General features: G+C 48.8%; 1 protein-coding gene across 22 annotated transcripts in view; it reads right to left on the bottom strand.

The window, feature by feature from the left end:
• The window catches only part of ST3GAL3 (ST3 beta-galactoside alpha-2,3-sialyltransferase 3), a 231,794-nt gene that overhangs the window by 58,861 nt on the left and 152,622 nt on the right, over nucleotides 1-20,311 (bottom strand). Inside the window, exons 7-9 of one of the 22 annotated variants that reach the window (XM_073007393.1) lie at nucleotides 18,786-18,912; nucleotides 8,490-8,628; nucleotides 7,319-7,994 (exon numbers count right to left, since the gene is read on the bottom strand). The exons of 20 other annotated variants lie outside the window; for them this stretch is intronic. In XM_073007393.1, coding sequence (XP_072863494.1) covers nucleotides 7,912-7,994; nucleotides 8,490-8,628; nucleotides 18,786-18,912 — 349 coding nt within the window. In that variant the 3' untranslated portion in view covers nucleotides 7,319-7,911. One more of the 22 variants, XM_073007392.1, reaches the window with a different exon arrangement.

Here is a 20,311-nt window from a genome sequence, read left to right on the forward strand (position 1 = left end):
CCTCACACGCCATCCTCTCCCCTACACCCCATCCTCTCCCTCACACCTCAGTCCCTCCCACACAACTCAGCCTCTCCCTCACATCCCAGCCTCTCCTTCACATCCCATCCTCTCCCACACCTCATCCTCTCCCACACCCCATCCTCTACCTCACACCCATCCTCTCCCACATCCCAGCCTCTCCCACACCCCAGCCTCTCCCTCACACCCCATCCTCTCCCACACCCCATCCTCTCCCACACATGCCAGCCTCTCCCTCACACCCCATCCTCTCCCTCACACCCCATCCTCTCCCACACCCCAGCCTCTCCCTCACACCCCAGCCCCTCACACCCCATCCTCTCCCACACCCCATCCTCTACCTCACACCCATCCTCTCCCACATCCCATCCTCTCCCACATCCCATCCTCTCCCTCACACCCCATCCTCTCCCACACCCCATCCTCTACCTCACACCCATCCTCTCCCACATCCCAGCCTCTCCCACACCCCAGCCTCTCCCTCACACCCCATCCTCTCCCACACACGCCAGCCTCTCCCTCACACCCCATCCTCTCCCACACCCCATCCTCTCCCTCACACCCCAGCCTCTCCCTCACACCCCAGCCTCTCCCTCACACCCCATCCTCTCCCACACACGCCAGCCTCTCCCTCACACCCCAGCCTCTCCCACACACGCCAGCCTCTCCCTCACACCCCAGCCTCTCCCTCACACCCCAGCCTCTCCCTCACACCCCAGCCTCTCCCACACACGCCAGCCTCTCCCTCACACGCCAGCCTCTCCCTCACACTCCATCCTCTCCCACACCCCAGCCTCTCCCTCACACTCCATCCTCTCCCACACCCCAGCCTCTCCCTCACACCCCAGCCTCTCCCTCACACCCCAGCCTCTCCCTCACACCCCAGCCTCTCCCACACACCCCAGCCTCTCCCACACCCCAGCCTCTCCCTCACACCCCAGCCTCTCCCTCACACCCCAGTCCCTCCCTCACACCCCAGCCTCTCCCTCACACCCCAGCCTCTCCCTCACACCCCAGCCTCTCCCACACACCCCAGCCTCTCCCTCACACCCCAGTCCCTCCCTCACACCCCAGCCTCTCCCTCACACCCCATCCTCTCCCACACCCCAGCCTCTCCCTCACACCCCAGCCTCTCCCTCACACCCCAGCCTCTCCCACACACCCCAGCCTCTCCCACACCCCAGCCTCTCCCTCACACCCCAGCCTCTCCCTCACACCCCAGCCTCTCCCACACCCCAGCCTCTCCCTCACACCCCAGCCTCTCCCTCACACCCCAGCCTCTCCCACACACCCCAGCCTCTCCCTCACACCCCAGCCTCTCCCTCACACCCCAGTCCCTCCCTCACACCCCAGTCCCTCCCTCACACCCCAGTCCCTCCCTCACACCCCAGCCTCTCCCTCACACTCCATTAACACAGGTCCAACAGCCGTCACCCATGGGCTCATATCTCAGTCTCAAAGGTTCATGTAACACATTGCCTGGCTGTATCCCTAGCCTCCTTCTGAGTTCTCTACCAGGGTTCTTCTGGTCCCCTCGTTGTTACAGTGCACAGCCTTGCCAAGTACTTCGGCCACCTCATTCCAAAGAGGCTGGAGTGCTCCATCCACTGGAGCCTGCTGTTGTCCCACATGTAGGACAGTCCTGGGAACTATTATCTGTGGCCAACTGCTCATTTGGGCCATGGCTGCTCCCTTCTGGAATGGCCTGAGTCCTGTCACTGCCCCAAGCCCCAGCATCTTTCTCCTCACTTCAGGAACAGAGGCTATTTCCTACACATGAATCCTAGGAGGCAGAATCAATCTGGGCCAAGCTTTCTGGCATGGGGGTTACTTCTCAGAATCCTTACCTCACTACTGGGAGGACGAAACCTGCTGAGGAAAACCTACACAAGCAGACAAGTGGCCGCCAGACTCCTGGCCCACTTGGCCTGCTCCATGCTCAATAGTTTTGGGGTTCCCTAGTACCAGCCTCTTCTCCTTTCCACAGTGGCCCTTGTAAAACATTCTACTTTTCCTCTCTGCAGACACCCACTTCACCCCATGGCCACGTCCCCACTAGCTTCAAGCCTGTCCTCTTCCCATCACAGCTCTCCCAAGAACAGTTCACATGCATGAACCATAGGTCCTGGCCTGGGATTCAGCCTCATGTCAACCAGCTCCCACCCCCACCCTCCAGAGACACAGCTCTCTGAGAGCTTCTCCATCTCCAGTTCCAACCCCTGAGGTCTCGCTCCTGCCTTGCCTCCCTTGGGTTTCAGGCCTTTTATGCACAACATGTGTCCTGACACCAGACCAGACCAGTGAAGGTGGCCTGTTCTCAGCCTGACTCCAGCCCCTTCTGGGAAGCCTTTGCGCTGCCCTGTCCCAGGTTCCCTTCCCCATACTTGGGGCTCCCCTCCTCCCAGCATGGCCTGTGATTGTGATGGCCTGGCGGCCTAAGCAGACCTCCTGCTGGATCAAAATTCAACAGGGCTCATGGGATTCCTACTTATGTCATTTACAGGGCTTACATACTGGCAGGGTTTCAATAAATGTTTACGAAATAATTATCAACACCTTGCTCTTACTGTTTTTCATTATACAATATCATTTTAGCCTCACAAAATTCATTTGAAGTAAGTAGATAGGCATTACCCCTAATTTACAGATGAAGACACTGAGGTTTAGAGTTTGAGTGACTTGTCCAAAGAGAGAAGGTGCTGAACCAGGTTTGAGCCTCTGATGTCTGACTCTGGGGTAAATGCTCCTTCTAGAACTTTGTGGCTCTTCTTTAGGGCATGAGTCCTTGCCTGGAGCTCTCAGATATCACATGTGGACCATGACAAGGTCTAGGAAAGCATGAGGCAACTGCCCTTCCAGGTGGATTTGGCCAGGTGTGAGATGGATAGCAATGTAGGCTACAGGGAGGGTGGTCTGAGAGATAGAAGCTGGTGAACTTCAGAGGACAGAAGCCCTGCTAACTGCCTGCAGTGTAGGGGGCAAGTTTCTGTGTTAGGCTTATCTCAGTCGCTCTTTTTATGTGCACTGTTTAGACAAGAACAGAACGGCTTAATCCTCAAATCTATGGAAGACACAGAGAAAGGAAAGGAACAGTTTATATTGGAGACCGAAGAGGATCCAAAATACTCCAGAATGACAGCTACCTTGCCAAGCTTGGTTTGGACCCACACATTCCATCATACGTGCTGAGAAGGAAGGGAGGGGGCTTGGCAAGAGCATGTCAAGAATAGGCTTATGGTCAGTGGGACATGACCACTGAAGAAAATAGCGTCTTTTGGGTGTGAGGCATTATGAGGAGCACCAAAAATGGGGAGATGCTTCTCCTGCTATGCTCCCTGAGAAGAAAACCACTTCTTCTCTGGTTTTCTGATAGAGAGGGCCCTTTATGATACCCTATAAGGGCAGAGATGTCTGGCAAGAGACATCACCAGCTTCAAATCTCCGAACAACTGATGGAGAAAAGGGATTAGACTTGTCCTATGTGGCTCTGGCAGGCAGAACTAAGACCACAGGGGGAAGCTGTAGAAAGGCAGATTCTGGCTTTTCATAGTTAAGCCTCTCCAATTACTGATGAGTATCTTGAAATGAACGGGCTGTTTCTGCAGGTCAAGGACTTCTAGCTATTGGAAATGGGGAATGGACTAAGTAATCTCCATGATTCCAAGATACAGGGTTCTAGAACCACCAAGCCCAGGAAAGTGGCAAGAACCATCTTCTCCCTGGACTCACCCTGGGCTGAAGACAGGCCCCAGTCTAACGTCATGGCCAAGGCTGTGGGTTCAGCTGCTCAGTGCTAGCATCTAGGGACTTTCTTCGTTGGGCTGTCTACAGTTTGGATTAGTTGTTTACTCTCTTTAAAAGGAAAAGCGCTGGAAAGGGGCCAGAGGTTGTGGGAGACTATTTCCATCTCGGGTGTCTCTTCCAAAGCTCTGGTGTTTTGCCAGGATTTAAGCATGGTATACACAACACAGTTAAAAATAACCCCTTGATTGAACAGAAGGCGTGGGAGAGAGGGGCTAGCCAGGCAACTTTGCTAGAGGGTGGGGGACGTGGGCAAGAAGAGGAAACTTGTACCCAGAGCCCTGGGAAGGGTTTTACCCCAGAAGAGATATGTAGACTCAAGGGGGTGAGAGTCAGGAAGATACTGTCCCTAACTGCTCCTTTCCAGGAAGAACTGCCCAGTAAGTGCCCTGCTTTGGGTATGCCCAGGGTTTAAACAAACCGCTAGTTTTGAAGGGTTCTCCCAGGAATGACTCTGCCATTTTTCAGTCCTGAGTGCCAGCCTATGGGACTAAAGTTAGGGAAAAAAGACAAGAAGCAGAAAGCCAAGAAAGGTTAAACAGTGTCAAAAGCCACAGACAGGTCAATGGCACAGAGGCCAGAGAAAGGTCTACCAGATTTAGCTATTGGGAAGTTCTTGTGATTTGTGTGTGAAAGCTTCCAGACTTTTCCTTCCATAAACAGACATTTAACATAAATGGAATTATCTTATATATAGTGTCCCATAACTTGTTTTTTAACAAATTTAACAATAAACTGTGGGAGCATGCCATTAAATACAGTCTGACATCATTTTTCATGGCTACATACTATTTCATCACAGGGACATACTACATGAACCATGCTTGGCTCAGAGGCACTTAGGCTGTTTCCAGTTTTTTGCTATTATCATAAATATGCTGCAACAGCATATAATAGTAATGCATACATATATATGATTACTTTTGTATGTACAATATTTAGAAGTGGAACTGTTGGATGAAGAGGAATCTACATTTTATACTTTATTATACAAGTACGTTGCCTATATAGCCTCCCATAATTTTGGAGAGAAATTCTATTCTCTTCTGATTTCCTCTAATCTTTCCAGCCATTTTTTTCCTATTCTCCTTCATCGTATTCAACCCTTATATATTAGTATTCCCCAGAGTTAGGTCATTCCGTTTTCTTCTTCCTTAAAAAATTACCAACTTGAATGCCTAAAAGAGCCAAGAAGGTATGGTAAATATGTGTAATGGGCCAGATATAAGAAAACAAGAAGGGGCAGGGTTACAGCAAGCTAGAATTACACACTGTCTAAAATTATTCACATTATTTTAAAACACTGTGCCATAAGGCATGTCTACAGGTAGATTTAGCTCATAAGCTGCCAATTTGGGACCCAGTTAACACACCTACCCCATACAACTTCGCCACTGCCAAAACTTCATCTATGTGCTTGCTGATAACTCCCACTGCATCATCTTTAACTCTGACCTCTCCCTGGGAACCCCAGACCCACATATACAAATGACTATCTACATCTTTCCTTAAGTGTCCCAGAGGCATCTCACACCCATTATGCACACAACCAAATTCATGATCTCTGCCCTTTCCTCCTCCCAAAAGTCAGAAATCAAATAAAAGAAACAAATGATCTTCTTCTTAGGTTCTCTACCTCAATCAATGGCACCTCCAATTTTCCTACTGATATGGTTCGGCTGTGTCTCCACCCAATCTCATCTTGAATTGTAACTCCCACAATTCCTATGTGTCGTGGGAGGAACCTGATGGGAGGTGATTGATTATGGGGGCGGGTCTTTCCTGCGCTATTCACGTCACAGTGAATGAGTCTCACGAGATCTGATGGCTTTATTTATTTTGAGACAGAGTCTCGCTCTGTCACCCAGGCTGGAATACAGTGGCGTGATCTTGGCTCACTGCAACCTCCACCTCCCGGGTTCAAGCGATTCTCCTGCGTCAGCCTCCTGAGTAGCTGGGATTACAGGTGTGAGCCACTACGCCCAGCTAATTTTTGTATTTTTAGTAGAGACAGGGTTTCACCATGTTGGCCAGGCTGGTCTCGAACTCCTGACCTCAGGTGATTCGCCCACTTCGGCCTCTCAAAGTGCTGGGATTACAGGCATGAGCCACTGCACCCAGCCTGATGGTTTTAAAAATGGGAGTTTCCCTGCCATGTGAGGGAATGCTGCCATGTGAGACATGCCTCTCACTTTCTGCCACAATTGTGAGGCCTTCCCAGCCACGTGGAACCGCAAGTCCATTAAACCCCTTTCTTTTGTAAATTGCCCAGTTCTGGGTACGTCTTTATGAGCAGCATAAAAACAGACCAATACACCTACCTTTGAAGACAAAAACCTGGGAGTCATTCCAGATTCTTCCCTTTCCCTAGCCTTCCATACTCAGAATGAGCACTTGCTGAGCACCTAGTCAGTGCCAGGTACTGTCAGGGGCTAGGGCTGGCCACAAAGAGAAATAATATGCAGTTTGTGCTCTGGAGGGGCAGACAGACAACAATGTCATCAGGACATGTGGTGGCGATGGAAAAGTACCTTATAAGATGTTCTGGGAAGAGAGAAGGGACACTTTGATTCTATTTCCTCAGTGTTCTTCAAACAGTCTTTATTCTCCATCCCCATGGGACTGCCTTCACCAGTTACCACAACAGCCTCCTAACTGGGCTTCATGCTTTCAAGTTCCCTCCTCCAATTTATCTTCCACATTGGGTGAGGGCAATCTTTTGGAATAGCCAATCTGATTAGGTCAATCTTGTCTCTTGCCTAAAACATGTCAATTATTTCCCATATCTTTTTTTTTTTTTTTTTTGAGACAGAGTCTGCTCTGTTGCCCAGGCTGGAGTGCAGTGGTGTGATCTCAGCTCACTGCAACCTCCGCCTCCCGGGTTCAAGCAATTCTCTGCCTCAGCCTCCCAAGTAGCTGGGATTACATGTGCCCGCCACCATACCTGGCTAATTTTTATATTTTTAGTAGAGATAGCGTTTCACCATCTTGGCCAAGCTGGTCTTGAACTGCCGACCTCATGATCCACCCACCTCGGCCTCCCAAAGTGCTGGGATTACAGGCATGAGCCACCGCGCCTGGCCTAATTTCCCACATCTTTAAGGATGTAATCTAGAGTCCTTTTGGAGTGACTTGTGAGGTCTTCCATGATCTTGCTCTAGATTACTTCTCTAGCCTGTCTTCCAGCATCTAAGATGTAACACTATGTGCCAAACGTACCAAACCATGTGCAGTTATCTGAATGTCCTTATGTGCATCACGTTCTCAGTTTATGCATTCCCTCTGGCTAGAATACCTACCCTGTCATTTTTCAACTGCCTAATTCCTTAATCTTTTTTTTTTCTCTTGAGATAGGGTCTCAGTCTGTCACCCAGGCTGGAATGCAGTGGCACAATCATGGCTCACTGCAGCCTCAACTTCTTGGGCTCAGGGGATCCTCCCACCTCAACCTCTTGAGTAGCTGGGACTATAGGTGCACACCACCATCATACGTGACTTTCTTTTTTTTTTTTTTTTAGTAGAGATGGGGTTTCGCCATGTTGCCCAGGCTGGCCTCAAACTACTGGGCTCAAGTGATTGGCCTGCCTGAGCTTCATAGTGCAAGGATTACAGGTGTGAGCTACCGCGCCTTGAAAAAAAATTACCTCCTTCAAAAATCTTTCTCTGACCACTTTCCCCCAAAAGATGGCTTCTCCCAGGTATTCTCTGTCACAGATCCTCCCTGTCCTGCAGGCTTACAGTAGAGGAGAAAAAGAAACTTCCAAGGCATTTTCCCAGGCTGCTGAAAGGGGCCATGATATGTCCTTACCTGGGTGTTTTTGAGAACCGGCAGTGTTGAAAATATATGGGAGTGTGAGGCAGACAGTGATGACTCCAGAGGAGGTCGGGAGCCCTGGGAAAGGCCCGGCTGCTTGGCTCTGGTTGCATGTGGCCTTGAGGGGCCATGAATACTTCAGGTCCACAGACCATGTATCTTAAGGAGCTACTGACATAATGTATCCCACCCACGGACACTTACGGCACCGACCCCTGCCAAAAACAAAACTAAAACAAAAAAGAAAGACAACTTTTCAACTTCATGATGGTGAGTCAGCAATCACCAGCGAACCAATGAAAAGGTCTTCTTTGGCCCTTTAATGCTAGCAGATGATCAGAATGAAGGTCAAGAGGTCCTGTAAACAATAACAGCAGAAGAGGAGTGAGCCCAGTGATCTATCTTAGGAGAAAAGCCCCTTCTGCCACCTCACTTTGATTAGGTGTCTCCTTTCTGTGTATTCGTGGCACCCTAGACTTCCATTTCCCATCATGTCAGCACAATATAATTTTGTTTTCATGTCTGACTCACTCTAGACTGAAGTTCTGGGGTAAGGATTATGTATTACTTTTCATCCTTAATACCCAGCACAGTGCCCAGTATATGGAAATGCTTATAAAATAAGTGATGGAGGAAGGGGAGGGAAGGAAGTTTAAGTGAACAGGTTTCACGTTGAGAAGTTTGGTGACTCAAAGGGAGAGATACTACAAATTCATGTGATGTAATGAAAAAATTTATTTCACTATGTCAGAGATAATGAGGAAGCTACATAAAGACTTATTTATACGAATGTTGTACATGGATACTCTGTTTACAATAGGAAGAAATTGGAAGAAAAAATCCCTTAAAGGACCTGGGTGCTTCACAGGGATGTCCCGCAGGAACTTCAAGCTGAGCATTCTCCCCAAATGAACTCCACAGCTGCCCCGTAAGCGTGCTCTTTTCCCTGTGTTCCCTATGTTAGGAAATGGTGCCGCTATCTTGCCAGCTGCCTGAAACAGAAACTAGGAATCCATTTTTACTCATCCCTCCACCAGCCACCTAATGTTGTCATTTCTCCTCCCCTAATATTGCATGAACTTGTCCTTATCACCTCTTCCCAAGGATTACCTTTCTCAGTCCCACTTCCCGTAACCCTTTTTCCCCATTTCAGGCAATGACCTTTCTAAAGCACAAATCTGATGCTGTCCTTCCCTCCCTGCTTTGAAACCTTGGTTGACCTCATAATAAAGTTCTAACTTCTCAGCACGACATTCAATGCCTCTTGCCAAGGACTTGTACTCCAATAGGCCAAATTACTTCCAAGTGTGTCTCCTTCCCTCCACATGATTCCTGCCCTTCCCTAGATTCTCTACCTGGCCAGTTTCTAACTGTCCTCCAATAGGCAGCACAGGTGTCACCACCTCTGGGAAGCCTCTCCTGCCTGCAGTTTGGTCAGGCGCTCTTATCAGAGCACACACAGCTCCTTGTGCTTGCTCTGTTGCTACAGTAACCACAATGCCCACTCAGTTTCTTTCTTTCTTTTTTTCCCAAGACAGAGTTTTGCTCTTGTTGCCCAGGCTGGAGTGCAATCGTGCCATCTCAGCTCACTGCAACCTCCATCTCCCAGGTTAACATGATTCTCCTGCCTCAGCCTCCCAAGTAGCTGGGATTACAGGCGTGAGTCACCACGCCCAACTAATTTTTGTATTTTTAGTAGAGACGGGGTTTTGCCATGTTGGCCAGGCTGTTCTCGAACTCCTGACCTCAGGTGATCCGCCTGCCTTGACTTCCCAAAGTGCTGGGATTACAGGTATGAGCCACCGCGTCCAGCCCCCACTCAGTTTCTTATCTATCACTCTCCCCTAGACCTCTGCACTAGGCTTGGTAGACAGTGAGTGCTTAGGGGTTCAGGGAGGGGCAGAATACTTAGGGTCTCTGGAGCTTGGAAGTGGGGCAGCAGTCACCATGGGCAGGTCCGGATCCAGATCTATGAGGTGCTGATGCAACCATGCTTTTATCTGGAGGCCTGGTCGCTGCTCCACAGAGGTGGAAGAGGAGGAGGAGGCTTCTCCCACACCCTGAGGACACTCTCTGCCAGACTGGGGCCTCTGTGGGGTCTCCCAGGATTAAGAACATCATACTGACCAGACAGGCCCCATTCTAGGGGGCGGAGGCTGGCTTAGTGATGGAGCTATGCTTTCCCCAATCCATTCTTTATTCTTTATGATCTCCGAATTGCAGAAGCAGAAACTGCTCACCCTTGGTCTGAAGCTTTTCGTGACTTGTGCAAAGAAATGTCATCAACAGCCTTTTGTTTGAACTTGACTTGTGTGAATGTGCCAGCGGACTTGCTCAGAGGAGTCTTTTCAGATGTCATTTCTGTTTGTCTACAACCCCGGTCCGTGCAAAGTCATTCACAAGCCAGTTTTTCTGAGGCTCCAGGGCTGTCATAGTCTCATTCTTGCCACAGCCCGCACAGCTACTGTGTGACTGCCTCCAGCCTGGAGTGGGTGCAGGGTGGCCTCCCCACAGCCCCACACTTAGCAGTGGTGTGTGCTGTGGCCTGGTCAGAGCCAGGCACTGAAATGCAGCTGTGAGGCAGCACTCAACCAAGTCTCTCACTCTTCAACTTGACTTGAATGTCTCCGAAACCCTGAGCTACAACTTCAATTTACTTCCCCCAGACAGTGAGCTGGGACTATGCCTGCATTTTTAAAAACCATTTCCCCAGTGCCCACACAGTGCCCGGCACTCGATAAAAATGTATTACATGAGTGAACAGACAGACATGCAATATCCAGTTATTTGAGTCAACGGAGGGAGACCATCAAACTCAATGTTTTGAAGGAAGAATAATCCAGAATGTAATATGTCCTTAGAGCCACTTTAGACTCTGTCCACTGTTTTTTTGAAACTGGGTCTCGACCGGGCACAGTGGCTCACGCCTGTAATCCCAGCACTTTGGGAGGCTGAGGTGGGCACATCACAAGGTCAGGAGATCAAGACCATCCTGGCTAACTCGGTGAAACCCCGTCTCTACTAAAAATACAAAAAATTAGCTGGGCGTGGTGGTGGGTGCCTGTAGTCCCAGCTACTAGGGAGGCTGAGATAGGAGAATGGTGTGAACCCGGGAGGTGGAGCTTGCAGTGAGCCGAGATCGCGCCACTGCACTACAGCCTACAGCTTGGGCGGCAGAGCGAGACTCTGTCTCAAAAAAAAAAAAAAAAAAAAAAAAACTGGGTCTCACACTGTCACCCAGGCTGGAGTGTAGTAGCATGATCACAGCTCATTGTAGCCTCAACCTCCCTGGCTCAAGCGATCCTCCTGCCTCAGCCTCCTGAGTAGTAGCTAGGGCTACAAGTGCACACTATTATGCTAATTTATTTATTTATTTTTTTGGTAGAGACAGAGTCTCGCTATGTTTCCCAGGCTGGTCTCAAACTCCTGGGCTCAAGTGATCCTCCCAAAGTGTTGGGATTACAAGCGTGAGCCACCGCACCTGGCTCTGCCCACTGTTGATGCTGCTGGTGTTGGTCCTGGGAAGGAAGCCCAGAGTGCTGGGCCCAGCTGCACAGTGGGCCTGGATATGGCAGAATGCACAACTAGGTCAGCAGGACCCGCCGCTTCCATTTCCCTCCCCAAGCCCAAGCCAGCTGCAAGGAATGTGGTGATAGGATAGATAAAGGGAAATGGGAGCTGTCCCCAATTTAGTCAATCACCAAGTGGTGATGGAGGGTAAGACAGACGTAAAAATTAGACAAGGATCAGTATAGGTCTCAGGATGGAACTACAATGCAATATACACAGAACTGTTGCAGAGAGAGGTGCACACAGAGCTGGGGGAGCTCCAGGGCAGGAAAAGCTTCACAGGGAAGGTGACATCTGAGCTGGAGTTTTAAAGGTGGAGAATGTGAAGACAGACACTCCAGACAGCACATGCATGTGGGAAGCTGGCCAAGCTGAGCACCTGCCTTGTCCAGGCCCCTTGGGAGGGGAGAGGCCTGCCACAAGCAGTTCTCTGAGCAGAGACTGCTGTGCTTGATGCCAGGCAACATTCAAATTACTCATTGAAGTAAAAGCAGTAGTTTTCTTTTCTTTTTTTTTTTTTTGATACGGAGTTTCACTCTTGTTGCCCAGGCTGGAGTGCAATGGCGTGATCTTGGCTCACCGCAACCTCTGCCTCCCGAGTTCAAGCGATTCTCCTGCCTCAGCCTCCTGAGTAGCTGGGATTACAGGCATGTACCAGCATGCCCGGCTAATTTTGTGTCTTTAGTAGAGATGGGGTTTCTCCAAGTTGATCAGGCTGGTCTCGAACTCCTGACCTTAGGTGATCCGCCTGCCTTGGCCTCCCAAAGTGCTGGGATTACAGGTGTGAGCTACTACGCCCGGCCAAAGCAGTAGTTCTTAAGGCAAAGAATATGGAGAAGCACTCCAGGCTGGGGGACTAGCAGGCACAGCACGAAGGCATAAAAGACTATGGGTTAGTAGGGCATTGGCATCTAGGGGTTAGGGCACCAGGAAGCATCAGCTTAAATTATTAATTTATTAATTTAAGCATCAGCTTAAATTAAATTTATGCATCAGCATAAATTACAAGTCATCGGTTGCATCCTGTGTAGCTGGAGTTGCCAAAAGCCACATTTCCCGATATGTGGAAGTATTTCCGTATCAACAAATGCCAATCACCTGGGTTTGTATGCAGTCTATACAAGTCCTGACAGCTCCACACCAAGACATATTACTGGAAGGTCTCCATGAGAGTTGAGGCAGTCGGGGCATAAAGACAGAACCACACTTACCAACCCAGACGAAGCACTCGCTGCATCCCAGGCACCAGGCCACACATACCATGGACACTATCTTGTGTAATCCCCATAAATGCCCATGAGATGAGGGCTGTTATTCGCATTTTGCAGATAAGGAGGCTGATGTTTAACATGACTAAGGGCTTGTCCAAGGTTATACAGCTAGCAAAGTGGCAAAGTTGGGATTCTAATCCAGGCTTGCCTGATTTCAAAACCTAAGTTCTTTTCACTTCCCCAGACTGAGGCAGAGGAGCTCCCAGCTGTATTCCATCTTTGCTGAGAAAGCAGGAAGGAGATGCTGTGTACCTGGCACAGGCACACAAGGTCCAGCCACAGGGATCGGTGAAACAGTGGTGAGGCCAGGTGGTAAAGATGTACCCCTCTTCCTCTGACCAGCGTCACTGCAGTGCCAACAGATGACAGTCTAAGTACACAGTAAGACCACTTTTGCCTCAGCTCAAAAGCTCTCTACTTCCTGAAATCTAGGCCTACACTCAGAAAAGGTCTGAAATTAGGCCCAGTCACAGGCTGGAAAAAATGATCAACCTCTGGCTAGGGAGAACATGGTGGCTGTAATCCACACAGCCCATATCCCTCCACTGCCCTCCCTTTCTGCATCTAGCACTCCAGGGGTTAGGGAAAGGGGCTCATGGCTAGACAGGAAGAGACCTGCTGCTCATGAAGGATGGCCCTTGGGATCCAGATGAATGGCAGAAATGGACGGTCCTACTTTTCTTCCTTTAGCAAATGCTCCTCTGTGGAGTACCTGACGAGGACTGGATCAGAGATGGATAGAACCAGGCTCACCCTTTGCTCCTGAACCTGCACTCTACATGCAGCTGTGCCTTTGCCGACAGCTTTCCTTGGCCACACTGGGGTCTCTGAACCCTGTGTTTCCTCCCAATAATCTGAGTGGTAGCAAAGAAATGCATCTCTATGAAAGTCGGCAACTTTCCTGGAGCAGGCCCACTGGAGACAGGACTGTGTCAGGAGCCCAGGCCTCCTGGATGAGCTGGCTTTCCCTACAGCCTTGAGTGTGGGTCACGGTGTGCTGTGCTCTGCCCTACTGCCTCTTGCACTTTTCTTCATTTTGCCTCCAAAATGACTAGGCTACAGGCAGAACTGGCTAAATCAGAGGCAGCTGCTGACCATGTTAAAAAAGGTTAGGAGGAAGGATTCTTTCCATCAGGAGGCCCACATGAGCTCATGGGGTCTGATCCAACCAGTTCTCCTTGCATACTCCCTCAGGGGTAGCAAGGGGTAGAGAGAAGCCCTTCGGAGGAAGGGACTTGGGTGTCAGGGGCCCCGGTGTGTGCAACAGCCACAGGGCAGAAAGAGAAGAGCACAGGGACAGAGGCAGGGGGTTTGAGATGGTCAGAAGTGGCCTAAGGGTGAACATATAGCTGGCAGAGTCCTGCCCTTAATCCCTCTTGCTGGTCTTGAGGTACGAATGAGGATGGGTGATGGAGACAGGGAATGTGGTGGCGACAGCCCTTAACCTGGCCAGACCGTCACTGATCACAGTCACCCTGGACACATGGGAGCAAGGCCAGTGGAGACAGCAGGCAGAGCCACCCCTCATCAGAGCTGGTCTCTGAGCTCAGGCCTCAAGCACATGCCTTGCTCCATTTGGAGGACTTGCTCCATTTGGGCATTTGCTTCTTAGAGCAAGTTCTGCAACTGGCAGTTGGCCTCTGGCCCAGACACACTATCTGAAGGGGCTGAGCAGCAAAGCAAAAAGTGTCACTTTGTTTTTCCAATCATCTGTTTTCTTTTTCTTTTTCTTTTTGAGATGGAGTCTCGCTCTGTCTCCCAGGCTGGAGTGCAATGGCGTGATCTCGGCTCACTGCAACCTTCACCTTCCGGGTTCAAGCGATTCTCCTGCCTCAGCCTCCTGAGTAGCTGGGATTACAGGCATGCGCCACCACACCTGGCTAATTTTGTATTTTTAGTAGAGATGGGGTTTCGCCATGTCAGTCAGGCTGGTCGCCACCGTGACCAGCCCCAATCTTCTGTTTTCAAACTATGTTCGGAAGTTGTCCGCTGCGGGAAACTTCCCCACACTAAGCCCTTGGAACCCAGGGAGAGAGGATGGGTCCATCCCTACACAAGGGCCACAAAGATGTCACAGGGCCAGCTGCCGATAGGCCTGCTTTCGTGCTGCTGCCACCTATCAGGTGTGTGTTTCCCTGACCAGGAACTCCTGTGAACAGAGGCCATGTGGCCCAATACTCACCACATCATCCCTGGACAATCTCGTCCACGCTCTGGGGGTTGTATATGGACCTACCTGCAATTTGTTTTCTTCTAGCCCAGACCTCTCTCCTGAGATTCACTGAACTCAGGATCCCTGCGTAGGGCCGTGGCTTCCCTCTGACACTTCATTTGCCTGGATCTGGACTCTTTGCCTGTGTCAGGGCAGAAGGCAGAGCCAAGGGCCCTCATCATGGGAGGCAGGCATAGACTGCTGTCCTGCCTCCACAGTGGGGAGGCGAGGCTTCAGCCCTCCTTCTCCCCTCTAGCTCTGGCTATTTATTTGGGGAGACCAGTCAGAGAGTGACCTGTCTCCCCAGGCGCAGACAGAGTAGGGAAAGCAGGACACAGTCCTGAAGGTGCCAGCATCTTGCTCTCTCTGCTGAGCTGCTGCCTCACCGCTGGGACTTGTGTGGGTGGAGCTCAGACCTGGGCCTTCCCTCTCACTGAGGAACTTGCAGAGCTGCTTGCTCCTGGCTGGAGCCTCACACAACTCGGGAGGAGGGCCAGGATCACATTCTGTGCTTTCACCAGCTTCTGCTCCTCACAAGCAGCAAGAACTCCCCACGTGGGGATCTTGTACCTGAACCAAAAAAAGCAAAGCTGCTAATCTGACAAGATCAATTCTCAGATACCACAGGAATGCAGCCAGCCTGCATGCTCTCACCAGGGACTGCGCTTCTAAGCACCCCTACAGCTCCTGCTCTTAGGCTGGAACTGGTCTGCAAAGGAGGAAGCTGTCCCCACCAGTGTGTCTGGTCTTGCTGCTGAAGCCCCACCCTTCCCAGCATAGCTCAGGCATCACCTTCACCAGGACGTCTCCCCAGTCAATCTCTCATCACTCCTCCAGCTGAAGGACCTTCTCTGTGCCCCCACAACCCTCTGTCCTCACCTCTGGCAGAGCACATATGCCTGGATATGTGTTTGTCTCCATGCACCATTTCTCTTAGCTCTGGTAGGTACAGATGAGGAAGGTGAGGCTCAGAGAGGTTGAGCAACCCAGCCCTATTCACTTCCAAAACCTGTTCTCTTTCCACTATAGTCCAAAACTTCTCAAACCATCTGTGAAGAAGGATCTGTTGGTTTTGCTTTTTAAATTTCTATTTTGTCACAGAATGATAATTTTATAAAACAGAATAAAAATGAATTACTAGAAAAATTAAATAAGGCCAGGCGTGGTGGCTCATGCCTGTAATCCCAGCACTTTGGGAGGCTGAGGCAGGTGGATCACCTGAGGTTCAGGAGTTCGAGACCAACCTGGCCATCATGGTGAAGCCCTGTTTCTACTAAAGATACAAAAATTAGCTGGGCATGGTGGCGGGCACCTGTAATCCTAGCTACTTGGGAGGCTGAGGCAGGAGAATCGCTTAAACCTGGGAGGTGGAGGTTGCAGTGAGGCGAGATCACACCATTGCACTCCAGACTGGGCAACAGAGCAAGACAGCAAGACGGACGGACGGACGGACGGACGGAAGGAAGGAAGGAAGGAAGGAAGGAAGGAAGGAAGGAAGGAAGGAAACATATAAAATATATGCTCCATTTTTAAAAGTTTTTTTTTCTTTTTTTTTTTTTTTTTTTTTTGGTAACAAATAGCTGAGACCATAGGTGCATGCCACTGTGCCAGGCCTATTTTTTATTTATTAGATTCAGGAACATAAACTGACTCTAATTGTCATAAATGTTTTCAAAAACCTTATTTCCAGTATCTCAAAAATATTGTGGCAGACCAGTTCAAATCACCTTTGATTTTATAGCATACAACAGGTTCCAAACTGCTTTTTGCCTGTCTGGGACATTCTACCAAGGCTTTGCCTGTCATTCACCTGGCAAGTTAGAAAGGGATAAGAAAGGGGTAAGATGTAGCTCCTCAGGTCCCATCCTGGGGGAGGAGAAACAATGTACTCTGACACCATCGGAAACAGTTAGCAGGTTGAGGCCTAGAACTTCTCCTACAGCAGATGGGTTTATAACCAGCTAGGTCTGCAGGATTCACCTTTGCAACCAAGTGTGGGTCCCTAGTCATCTGGGAAGGAGATCTAAAAAAAAAAAAAATCCCACAACTTCTCGATGTCTACTGCAGCTCCACCTATGAGAACTGGAAGACAGAGCAAAGAGGAAAGAGATGGGGTGTACCATTATAGGGAACTGGCAGGCTAAATTCCTTAAATAATGGAGGAGGCAGTAAGCTCAGGCAAGATGTGGAATTAATTTAAAAGCAGAACATGGATGAGTTCCCAGAGGTGGTTCCAACACCTGACGCTAAGGAATATATGAAAAAAAAAAAATGGTGGGCAGAGAAAAGGACAGGACATAAACAGCAATTCCTCCAGCTGTAAGCTGGAGTCCAGGTCATGGACAGGCACTGAGGTTGTCTAGCCCATGCAGGCTACTCTTAGACGCTCTGCAGAGAAGCTTTAGTTATAGAGCACTCTGCTCTTCCCGGAAAGGCCTGTACCCAAGGATTTCACCGCAGCGGGTACCTACTGAAAATATTTAAAACATTCTCCAAACGAAAGGAATCTGTATTCCCCTCCAGGTCAGAGCCTCGATTCGGGACATAGGGTGGGGTTGGTGGGTTTGACTCCTGGCTCTGTGCTACTATGACCTCGAGCAAGTCGTTAGCTTTCCCATCTACAAAATGGGTATAACAACACTTACTTCATGGGGTTGTTGTAAAGGGATTTTGCAAATTTGACTCCATAAAAGTGCATTATCACACTGACTTTGTGTGTAACGATTGTGCGTGTATGTAAAAACACTGAAACTTCCTCGATAAGAGATGTCCTTTTTGGATACATGCATTTGTGAAAGATAAAATTTCTCAAGATCTTGGCTCTTTGAACAACTGCATATGCAGTAGTGGCCCACTGTGACTTCTGACTGATCTCGACAAAAGACTGTGATGAGATCAGTCACGGTATTTCAGATGTCTGTCACAGTATTTCAGATGACCGCAGTTGTCAACCTGGGTGTACACAATTACCAACTATAGTGAAATGTGTTTATACGTGTCCCTTTGTACCTATTTCTTTATGAACAGTTTGCCTCTTCCTGTGATATCCATGTGACTGTCATTAGTAACCTGTTCATGCCTCTCATTAGTATACCTGTTTATGGTAGGCCATAAAATATGTATGTTATTATTGCCCATTTCATTGTGTAAAGTGGCCTATGCAGTGTTCTGTAATGTTTTTACGTTTATCAAATAAATCCCCTTTTAAGAATGTAAATAAATATATTTTAAATAATTTTAAAAATTATTTTTTCCAGAATGATGTTTTCAAGATTTTAATCTTTCAGAATTGTGATTTTCAGGGTTTTAGACTTTTTGGGATTCTCATCTTTTAGGATTTCCTTTTTTAAAAAATTTAATTTAATTTTTTTTTGAAACAGAGTCTCGCACTGTCGCTCAGGCTGGAATGCAATGGTGTGATCTTGGCTCACTACCACCTACGCCTCCCGGGTTCAAGTGATTCTCCTGCCTCAGCCTTCCGAGTAGTTGGGATTACAGGCGCCCACCACCATGAATGGCTAATTTTTGTATTTTTATTAGAAACAGAGTTTCACCATGTTGGTCAGGCTGGTCTCGAACTCTTGACGTCAGGTGATCCACCCGCCCTGGCCAGCCAAAATGATGGGATCACAGGCGTGAGCCATCGCGCCCAACTGATCTTTTAGGATTTCAGCATTTGGGACTACGGTGTTCGTGATTATGTCTTCTGGAATTATGATTGGCTCCCATTGTAAAGGCTAAATGAAATAATGAAATACGGTGGCACAGTGGCTGGCACACAGTAGGTGCTCTAAAAATGGCGTGACACTTTATGTGCACAGGTTATCTGTGTCTGCCAGTGGAATGTAAGATCTCTGAAGGGACAGGTTTTATGTAACTTATGCAGTGCTGAAATTATAGCACCTAGAAAAATATCTGACACTTTGTTGAATGAGTTTACAGAATAATAGGATCAATGTGGCAAGTTTTTAAGCGATGAGAGAGACCTGAATATGATTAAATAGTGATAAGAAGGAAACAGTGAAGAGAATGAAGATCCGGGTTCCTGCAGAGGTGACAGAGGTTGGAGAATCAGGGCTCAGGGGAAGGAACTGACCTCAGAAAGAAGACAGTACACAAGTGCCAGGACTTGATGACTCATTAGATATCTGGTTGAGAGGGGAAGCAGAAAGAATAACTCCCAGATTTCTTGCTTGGGTGAGAATGGATAGTGGTGCCATTTCCTGAAATAAGAACATAGGCTGATTAGATTTGTTGGAAATTCGGTGAGCTGGATACACTGAACTTGAGATGCTTTTGAGTCATCCAAGTGGAGCTGTCCAGCAGGAAGTTTGGTATCTCTAGAGATCAGTAGAGATGTGGGCTAGAGAGATTGAGAGTCATCAGCACATACGATGTTAGCTAAAGCAGTGGAGTGAGAAGAGAGGAGAGCTATAACTGAAACCCGGCAAACACCAACATGTAAGGACGGGTACAGGAAAAGATCTCCTGCAATAGAGACTGAGAAGGAACAGAGAGGTAGGAGAACTGGGAGGGAGTTTGAACAAAGAATTAAGGAGAAGAGAGAGTTTCAAAATGGAGGAAGAGATCAATACTGCCAAATGCTTCAGAGACATAAAAAGAGAAGGCCTATCTATTTGTCGGATTTGTCAGTGCTTTTTGGTGGTCTGGATTAGAGCATTCTGCGGAGGAGAGAAGCGAGAGTGGAGGCCAAACTACATGGATTAAGAGTTAGAGGGACATGAGGGAGCGGAGAAGGTAACTGTAGCAAGTCTTGCACATTCTTGGTGGGGGTATGGGAGTGCCCAGTGTGCTCCCAGCCTAGAAGGACAATGATTCTGCAGAAGTAGAGAAGTAGATGGCATTCTATTCTCCTCCGTAATTTATGGTATGGGACAAAATTTGTCAAGGATGCCTCTCAATCTTACCACTCCTCCCTAGTGCTGTAGTGATAAAAATCCCAGAATCTTTTTCTGGAAGGGCAGAGAGGGAGGGGCTTTGTAATGTGGGGATACCAGATACTCAGCTACACTGGCCAGGAGCCCACAAGCTTTCAAAGTCCCCAGGGCAGTGCAATAGGTCTCCTGTACCTTCTCATGCAAGGGTCCCAAATCAGGCAGCTGGGACTGTGTGTCAACTCTCTAGACTTCCTGCTTCAGAGCTCTGCAAAGTTTCAAGGGCCATCTTTGCACTCTGGAAACTCAGCCAGCTTGGACCACAGCAATGATTCCTTAGCAGTATGTGAATCACAGACGCACAGTCACAGATACACACCACACACCCCAGCCTTCCTAAAACAAAATGCATCTCAAGAGAAGTGTGGTTTTCCTCTATAGAGCTGGGTAAGGGAACCATTTCCACATCAGCACCTCATTAGCTACTACCAGGCATCTGGTAGGCCTCGGTACTTTGGCCACTAGCCAGCCTGCCCATGAAACAGCAGCTGTGAGAGGAAGTAGAGAGCTGTTGTTAAATATGTAGGCTTGGGTTCAAAACCTAGTTTTATCACTTCCTATCTGTGTGACCTCGGGCAAACTGCTTGACTTCTCTATGCCTCTAGTTCCTCGTATTTAAAACTTGACTAACAAGGGTTAGTCTCATTATACAATTGTTGGGAGAATT

This window comes from Chlorocebus sabaeus, chromosome 20 (genome assembly GCF_047675955.1).
Source record: "Chlorocebus sabaeus isolate Y175 chromosome 20, mChlSab1.0.hap1, whole genome shotgun sequence".
Taxonomy (NCBI): domain Eukaryota; kingdom Metazoa; phylum Chordata; class Mammalia; order Primates; family Cercopithecidae; genus Chlorocebus; species Chlorocebus sabaeus.